This window comes from Centroberyx affinis, unplaced genomic scaffold (genome assembly GCF_046629955.1).
Source record: "Centroberyx affinis isolate AG114_WGS23_722 - 3 ecotype Tasmania unplaced genomic scaffold, CSIRO-AGI_Caff_v1 ptg000238l_1, whole genome shotgun sequence".
Taxonomy (NCBI): domain Eukaryota; kingdom Metazoa; phylum Chordata; class Actinopteri; order Beryciformes; family Berycidae; genus Centroberyx; species Centroberyx affinis.
The window spans coordinates 241,466-251,160 of NW_027278923.1; the positions used below are offsets into that span (position 1 = coordinate 241,466).

At 39.3% G+C, this 9,695-nt stretch overlaps 1 protein-coding gene across 1 annotated transcript; it reads left to right on the plus strand.

The window, feature by feature from the left end:
- The first annotated feature begins 1,342 nt into the window (after positions 1-1,342).
- Positions 1,343-3,895, plus strand: LOC139664580 (migration and invasion enhancer 1-like). Its single transcript, XM_071543464.1, has 4 exons — positions 1,343-1,446; positions 1,767-1,864; positions 2,602-2,678; positions 2,791-3,895. Exons 1-4 carry the CDS (start codon positions 1,418-1,420, stop codon positions 2,872-2,874), a joined length of 288 nt encoding a protein of 95 aa, XP_071399565.1. The 5' UTR covers positions 1,343-1,417; the 3' UTR covers positions 2,875-3,895.
- The last annotated feature ends 5,800 nt before the right edge of the window (positions 3,896-9,695 follow it).

The window sequence follows — 9,695 nt, forward strand, 5'->3', positions numbered from 1 at the left end:
AGAGAACAAGACAGTGTGCCGTAGTCATGTTTTTTATCATTTACCAAACATGTGGTGGAAGTTTTCTGTAATACAAGAGACTTGCATTCACACCATGTGTGTGATCAGCAAAGGGCGAACCCCTCTGTTTTGTCCACCTGTCTTATAATCATGTAGTAGAAATAGCTGAGTCATGAGAAGTCGACACATTCTTATACTTGAAACATTATGCGATTTGGGTGCATCTGTGCATAACAAAGATAAACGGGCTAGAACTGGTTACTGTTTGGCCTTCCAGGGTCATCTTCACACAGTAGCCATTGTTTCAAGCCAGTAGAAAAGTACCGCAAGCAACAGAGGATTAAGACAGTGCTTAATGCATAGAGAAATAGAATGGTATAATATAATTTCCACCACAAAACACAGTAAGCAGTTAAGAGAGATGCAGCTGTTTTTTATCCATGTACCACTGAGGATTAGCTTGTTGTACCTAATGAGTCTAGAATTATGGGACATTGGGCATGAAAAAATAGAAAAATAGGATAAACCAACATGCAAACTAGGAGGGAGATGTCTGCAGGTCTATATTAAAAAACTGTAACCCCTAATCCTGACAGTATGCTCACCATGCTCACTTCCCTGAGCTACAGGGACACACAGTTACAACAGATCTACCCAGAAAGTGTCTCAAAGGAGCATAGAGTTAATTTGCTTTAATCAAAATCTTAATGGCCCGAATATGACATAGCAGCTAATGTGGGGTGAAACTCGTGAGTTGAGTTTAGTGAATGAGCGAGGCAGAAGTAGCCTAGGCCACAGCAGAGAGGGCGTAGGCCCCAAATATTATTGGAATGCGGCCATGCCGGTTTTCGTCCTGCTGCCTACTAGCGCCAAGTTAGAAAAAAAAATGAAAATAACACTTCCTGTTATATATTTCAAAATAAAACGATTATGGCAGACCAGACGGACGTGGACTGCAACTGTTTTATGAGAAATTAAAAGTTCATGTTACAAAATAAAAATAAAGATTATATGTAAGAGAAATCTGTAATAGGCTACTTCTTTTTTGTTTTGTTTTCTAATGCCCTTTTCACGGCATGTAGCCAAAGTAACCTAAGTTGCCAAATATACAGGACTACCAAAAATACACATAGAAAGACTGATTCACAAAACATATAATTTACAGCTTGGGTGGATATCTGCTATTTTGAAAAAGTTAAACCCATAGCCGTGACACACCTGTTCCTAAAGGCCATATCGGAAGTCCCTGTACTAAGAGTGGCTATTTTTAAGCATTTATTTTGAAGACAAATCGCTTTGCTTCCGATTTTATTCTAGATAAGTGCTGCTGACTTGACAGGACTCTGGCGCCTCACGCTCTGCCCATTTCCTGTTGCACAAACAGCTGAAATCTCGATACACCACCAGAGTATCAACAATGGGTGTGGAAGTCAGAGTCGAATACTGGTAGCTAGCTATATCTTTCATTATATTCATTATATTGCATTCATGTAGTTCTTTTTGAATGAGCTTCAGCTTTTTCTGTGGTTGTATCAGTCTTAGAAACCTTAGTTAAAGTTAGTCCTTAACTTGGGTAACGATTAGCTAGCGTTAGCTGACTAGCTAACAGGCTAGCTAAGCTAAGCTAGTACTGCCAGTCTTTGTTTTATGTGACTGTCCAGTACTGGTAGCAACCCAGATAATGCAAGATAACGTTATATATCCTGCAATAATTCGCTTGAAAATTATCAATATCTAACAGATATTCAATTCTTGTCTCTGTTTAGTGGCGGATGAGGGTACGGGCCCCGCTATCAGGAGCTCGCGCGGGTTGTCACCGCTGAGTTCCCCGATGCGGAGGTGTCAGGCTTCGTAGGAAGGCAAAGTAAGTATCGTTACAGCAGAAATCATGTCTACACACAACATTTTATTTGTCCGATATAGTAATGTTGTCGACTGAGGAATGTGAACACACACACACACACACACACACACACACACACACAAGGGACTACTGGGTAAACTTGAGTGACTGGTCTTGATGTGTTGGCTATCTTTCTTTATGTTGTTTTTTGTTTCAAATTCCCATCTGATTAGAAATTTGTATTATCTGTCTTTACTGCTCTACCTGTCTGAACTGTGTCCATACTAAGAAACAAAATCCATTTCCTAATTCAGGATATGTGAACCAGTGATGGGGGTTTATGATGTGCACTCTCAGCATAAAATTGTACATCTGTTTGAGTTCTCAAACTGCCATTACAGTCATAAATTTTACACCCTGTTTTTGCATGATGTGGATTCAAGATAGAACAGTGTCTTCTTCTTCTACTGAAAGGAATCATTTTTATTGTCTGTTTTTGACTGATGTTGTTTTCAGCATAGCCAGACGACAGCTACACCTTAGTTGAATTATTCATCTCTGTTTGTGTTCAGTCATTGTTATCTAAAATGGTAAAAAAAAAGGCAGTGGACCCCCCTATCACAAGCTCACGAAAGCTACAACAGCAGGTGAAGGTTGGATCTCCCCTCCATGTTTTTCTAGTGTAACGTTATGTGTGCAAGGTGCTCATTCCAGTGAGTGTGGAGGTAATGCTAATCTTATACTCTCTCAATGTGCAGGCAGTTTTGAGATTCAAATCAATGGACAGCTGGTCTTCTCCAAGTTTGAGACAAGTGGCTTCCCATATGAGGAGGACGTGAGTAGCCTACACCTTCTGTCACACTAACTCACACATGTGTGTATATAAAGAGTAAGTTATACCACAGACAATTTCTGATGCATGTGCTTTTGTTCTCTGCCTGCCGCAGATCTTGGATGCAATCCAGAAAGCCCACGATGGGAAACCTGTGCAGAAGATCACCAAAAGTCGTGCGCCTTGTGTCATCATGTAAATGTCCCTCCCTCCTGCTTAACACCCTGCATACCAGCGGCATCAAGAAAGGCCAGTGCAGTCGCCTACTGCCACCGTCACGCCCGGTCTAACCCGCCCCTGCCAATGTGGGCTGGGAAAGACCTGGCTCTGTTCTCAACACACCAACAGAGACGCACTGGCCACTGTCTCTGATACTGAGAACTATCACCAGACTCTGTTTTTCCTTCTGTCTCCCCTCTCCGCTCCCATTATGGTGCTCCAGGCTGTTAATGATTACTTTAGCCTAAAAAGTGTAAGGTTATGGTATGATGAACCCAGACCTGGAGTCTCCCTCTTGTTATGGGAGCAGAGACGGGAGAAGACCTTGCAGAAGGGTTGGAGGGAGACTGTTGGATTACATAAGCCTCATTGCCTGGCAGATTGTAACTGCCTGAGTGTTAGTTGTGGGTTTTTTTATTTGAATTCTTCCTCCTTTGGTGAACTGACATGTTTTCATTGAATGCAAAGTAGCTGCAGCATGTAATTTAAAAGCTTAAAGGGAAGCTCTTTGTTTTTGCCTCTTTACCCTTCTATGCCGAATAATGTAAATCAAATTCCTGAAATTTGATAATCATTTCCAATATTCTGATTACTGTATGTGTTCTGGCCAGTCATGTCATAGAAGTTTGTGGTATAAACAAATGCTGAACTAAATTACCTGTAGTTTTCTTGTTATTTAGAGCATAAATCAAATTCCAACAGCCAAACCCCATTAAAATGATTTGCTGTAATGCTGCCATTCTGCTCAGGAGTTCAGCTAATTATTTTTGTTGGATTTTCTAACTGCCCACTTTCTGAATCTGTGGTACTGCTGCCAAGGCTTTTCTGACTGGCTTCCCTGCAAGTCAACCTGGTCGGGTACGAGAGCGATCATTAGACACCGCCCACTGGTCTGTCAGCTCACACTAATTACATGTCAACTCATTTTACACAAATCATCTCATTGTTAACTCAAAGAAGTCAAAACTCTAGTCTTTAAATAAAGGTAATGATTTATTGTTGTTGGGTGTTGTTGTTTTTTTTATCATTTTGTTATGTCAGACAGGTTATTTGTTATGAATATACTGCACAGGCAATGATGATCACACCAGTTACATACAGACTCTTTATAGGGAGTTATCAGTCCTCTTGGGGTCCTCTGGGTGAAAGACAAGTGATGCTGGAGTCTTGCATACACAAGCCTTTTGGGTCTCTTTTATCTAGCCTTATCTTCCTTAGCTGCTCTACGTGTCTAAAATCTGACAGTATCTAATTCATAACATGAAGTGTGTTCTGGTTGGGGGTTGTGATGTGCTTCTTCAACAGAAAGCTGCTCCTTAGGGTCGCATGCACCCTCTGTTGAAGTCTCCTCATAATGCACAGTCAAGCTTCTCCACCACTCTCCTATGTTACCACAGCCTGAAGTGAAGAAACTTGAACAGCAGCAACTGCATCTGCATTGATTGCTATGAGTTGTGACTTGTGGCTTCCTAACACAGCGTTTGTCTATTTGGAACTAGGGATAGGCATGATTAATTGATCTTCCAACGAATCAAAATGGACATTTAACTCATATTTTAATCTCCAGGGCCCAGTTCAAAAAATTTAATCTGGATCAGAATGATCCGGATTTGGAAATCCCATGTTTTGCTATCCAGGATCAGGTAATCCATCTTACTTTTGTGCCGGTTTTTCAAAGCAGCATTGGATTGGATCACCCTTATCCAGATACAGACTTTTCAAGATTACCAAATCCGGATTACCAGTGCTCTAAATCGGACTACATATCACAATGTAGGCTACTAGCTATGTAAAGAGCAACAGGTAGAATAGCCAGTGTGGGGTCACTTTAAGTGTTTTTATTTGAAGAGACAGAAAACAGCACAATAAAACAATACAAACATCCCCTTCCATTTTGAATTTCTTTTAAAAAGTCAGACCCCTCATCTGACCCACAACAAATTAATAAAAACAAACAAATATACATTATTCACAACTACATTGTGGATATTTTGAACACGTGTTTTAAATCATAAAAAGGCTAAATGTCCAATAGTTAACAAAATAAAGAACGTTCAGAGTTCTTTTGTGGAGAGACCAGCTTTTTGAAGGGATGCAATTGTTAGAAACTACTTTTGACTGGTTCATCTCTGATGATTGTGTCACTGTAATTAATATACAGTGATAAATGACAGTTAAAATTAAATATATTATTTTTGTTTTATATTGTCAGCTGTGTGGGGGATTATTTTATGGGGATAAAATCCTTTTTTTAGCTTAATAAGTAGCCTAATGTCTACTTTATCTACTTTATAACTGTAACGGTTAAACAAATCAAGTGCAAAATATAAATAAATGTATATATACTACATGATACAAATGCTGTATTATTTGACCAATTTTAAAGTTTTATTACATTTTGTTCCTGAAATCCACCCTGAATCCACCCTTCTGCTGGGATCAGGATAATCCTGATTTTTTGGGTCAAAGGTATCCCAATCCTACTAAAAAGTTTTGAACAACACATACTGAAGGTTTGATCCAGATCAAAACCAAGACTGGATTACGTGATCTAATCCGATTTCAGAATCCTTTTTTTCTTTTGAACAACCCATTTTGAAGATTTGATCCAATCCGATAGCCGAAATCCGATGAGATTACTTCTGAACAACTGGGCCCAGTTGTTCAATAACTTGTCAGATCATGTATTAACTCTTGTTGAATGTGTTTCTAATTCCAAACCGGGGAAACCAACATGATAGACAGAGCAATTATATAGACTATCTCCTGAAAACCAAGGTGAAGTTCTGTAGAGGGGAAGAAAAGCCATTTAAAATGGACAATAATCAACCAGAGTTGATGCACTAACAGCTGGAGTTGGCAGAGGAAACCAGTTTCATATGCCTGTTTAATTTTCTACAGGGCTGTTCACAGTTTACGTTGAGATGAAGCCATCAGGTGTTGCTGCTGCCTGGTTTTTCTTGGGGTTTTTTTTGGCGTAATGGAATTGAAACCATCTCAGAGGTTTCAAAGGCCGCCAACACAGCTTTCAAAAGTAGTTGACAGTTTGATGGTGGAACAGTAAAAAACCAGACAGACCTGACGCTACGAGAGCTGAACAGACTTACAGACCTTTAAAACAAGATTAAGTGAACTGATGATCGACTGAGGAATGTGAACACACACACACACACACACACAAGGGACTACTGGGTAAACTTGAGTGACTGGTCGTGATGTGTTGGCTATCTTTCTTTATGTTGTTTTTTGTTTCAAATTCCCATCTGATTAGAAATGTGATATTATGTGCCTTTACTGCTCTCCCTGTCTGAACTGTGTCCATACTAAGAAACAAAATCCATTTCCTAATTCAGGATATGTGAACCAGTGATGGGGGTTTATGATGTGCACTCTCAACATAAAATTGTACATCTGTTTGAGTTCTCAAACTGCCATTACAGTCATAAATTTTACACCCTGTTTTTGCATGATGTGGATTCAAGATAGAACAGTGTCTTCTTCTTCTACTGAAAGGAATCATTTTTATTGTCTGTTTTTGACTGATGTTGTTTTCAGCATAGCCAGACGACAGCTACACCTTAGTTGAATTATTCATCTCTGTTTGTGTTCAGTCATTGATATCTAAAATGGTAAAAAAAAAAAAAAAAAAAAGGCAATGGACCCCCCTATCAGAAGCTCACAAAAGCTACAACAGCAGAAGTCTCTGAAGGTATCAGGCTTTGCAGGAAGATAGTATGATATGAGAATGTGTTGTGAAATATAATGAGACTTTGTGCCCTTTATACTTTTTCCTTTCTTTGTAAAATAACACATTCCAGGCAGATCTCCCTCGTTCTGAGTGATCTATGATGATAGTGGTAATGTGTTATATATTCATACTTTCCACAGGGGGCTTTGACAGCGACAATAAATGGGCAGATGTTTTTTTCCTGAAACAGAAGGCTTCCCACATGACGGTGATATGAGTAGATTTCCCTTACCAAGTCGTTTTTTTTTAAGAGCAGTGGAATAAATTCTAGGGTTATGAATCTACAAAACCTACTCTTATATAACTTATGTTACGTAAAAGAGCAGGTATTTCTCCTTGACGCCAAAGCCCTGAATTCTTGTTTCTCTGAATGACCTTTTCCTTTTGTAGTCGTAATGTATTTTCTAAAACAAACTCCAAATGTTAATTATCTTTCTTTCCGTGATTTATCAAGCTGTGGCTGAGATGAGAGACATATTTTGCCTTGCAAGCCAGTGTAATAAGCATTTATGTGGCACCCATTCATGCAATATTTAATTAAAGTCATTGGTTACTCACCATTTTTGACACATTATTTGATGATTATTCTCCCCACCCCAGTGACAAAAATACAACTCTACCTACCTTATTTTCTGAGAGCGTCAAGTTTCTGTCTTTGTCTTTCTGTCTGTTGTGTTTTTTGCAAACAATGTGTGACTGTGTGACTGTATTTCACAAGAGGTACAGCTGCTAAACTCACTCTTCATTCTGCTTGCAGATGCTTTTGAAACCAACTGGAATGTCACAAATCTGAAATAATCTTTTGGTTGTGATACCGGCTGAGAAACTGGAAGAACTACACTCAGCTCTGCAATTATGCTCTCTTTTTGCCATGTTCAGAATTGTTGACACTAGGGGGCGCCAAAATCAACAAAGCCTACCTTCTTCAGTATTAGGCCGATGCTATCCCCTATAGCTCAAATAAGGCACTGTAGTACTGCAGTCCGAGCACTTTATTAGGAACACCTGTACACCCGCTTATTCATGCAATTATCTATTCAGCCAATCATGTGGCAGCAGTGCAATGCATGCGATCATGCAGATACAGGTCAGCAGCTTCAGTTCATGTTCACATCAAGCATCAGAATGGAGAAAAAATGTGATCTCAGTGACTTTGACCGTGGCATGGCTGTTGGTGCCAGACGGGCTGGTTTGAGTATTTCTGAAACTGCTGATCTCCTGGGATTTTCACGCACAACAGTCTCTAGAGTTTACACAGAATGGTGCGAAAAACAAAAAAATATCCAGTGAGCGGAGGTTCTGCGGACGGAAACGCCTTGTTGATGAGAGAGGTCAGAGGAGAACGGCCAGACTGGTTTGAGCTGACAGAAAGGCTTCAGTAACTCAGATAACCTCTTTACAACTGTGGAGAGCAGAAAAGCATCTCAGAATGCAACACGTCCAATCTTGAGGCGGATGGCACTTTGGTAGTTGGTTGACATTGAGTTGAAAGCTGATACCTACCCAGTATTAGTAAGGTGTTCCTAATAAAGTGTTCGGTGAGTCAAGTCAAGTATAAGTATAATTCAAATTAATAAATAAATATGTTTATTTGTGTTGGTATTTTCTGCTGTGTCATGTCACGTGCCCCAGATTGGTTGTTGAGTTGGCAAGTCCGGGTTCAGTGAATGCCGAACACACAAACTGGATTAAGTAAATGGAAATAGAAAAAAAAATGAAAATGGCTGATCTCATCTTCTCATCAGTGAAATTATGATCACATTCAGTCGATTAAGAATGAGCACGAATGAGCATTCTCACTTCAATAATTGTACTACTGATTAAAATGTCCTTTTCAATTGGCTGAAGTGAAATTACATTGACCTATAACCACAGCGTTTGATAGCCTCTTTGTAATGGAGCAGAGTTTGTGTGGTTAAGTGCACAAACTGTGACTAGGTGGGTCTTTGGTGGTGGCTCTGGCTCCCAGTGATAATTCATGCCAGCCTGCTTGCTCTAAAGCTGATAGGGCCCATCTGTGTCTCCAATCCTCCAGGGAGAAGCTTGAAAATGTAGCCAGTTGAATTTGGTGTATTGACATTGGTTAACAATGACATTTTAAAGTCGACTTCTACCTAATTAACCTGAGATGATCAACTACAAATATTGGCTGTTATGTCATGATGTATTCCAGCAATTGCCAAATAGATTTCCGTCTCATCATTTCTATATCTTTTTTTTTTTATAGTTGCAGTTTCTTGCTAATTAGTTGATTAGCATGCATCATCACCTCCAGAGTATGTCATCTGTATAAAGAACTAAAGTCACACTGGTCGTCCTCAGCGTTTGTGTGCCTCTTGTTCACATAATCAAGATGTTTTAGGTTCTTTCCATTCTGATTCTGAGTGTTATGTAATTTTGTTATGTAATAATGAAGTTTGAAACTAGGTGGTATAATAAGGTACTGTACTTTTTTTTGTACCTCAATTTTTGTCTGTTTATAAATCAAATTCAAATCAGGTTTAAATCTTAAATATGATGCTTTGCATTAGTGAGTTACAGGTTATGTCACAATTTTCCTCATGACCATGCTCATGCTTCACCACAAATAAAAACGGAGGGAGAAGATGAAGACTTACCTCTACTCACTCTGCCAGTGACTTATTCATGGAAATGTTGGAAACAAAAGTAAGAACAAATGGACACATGGTTGGATACTGTAGCGAGTGCATCTGCAGTTTTATACCAACACAGACTGCTGCATGTAGCTGTAGTTCTGCTGGTACATCCAGTTTTGTATGAGGCACTTGTTCATACTCACTTAATGTGTAATGTTCCTCATTACACATTTGCTGCATTTTATGTTCCTGATAATCCATTCACTGACTCTGGTGATATACTGTCTATATGTGTGTGGGGAGGTTAGATGTAAGTGTGTGTCTCAGTCTGCAGTCTGGTTCTTTACATTCCTTTAAATTCCCCAAATAGTATGTTAAAGCAAAAGTTTATGAAGATGTGTAGTAGGGTGGAATGCCTATATGATGCCTGGGAGTGTCTACATATTATGTTGAGAT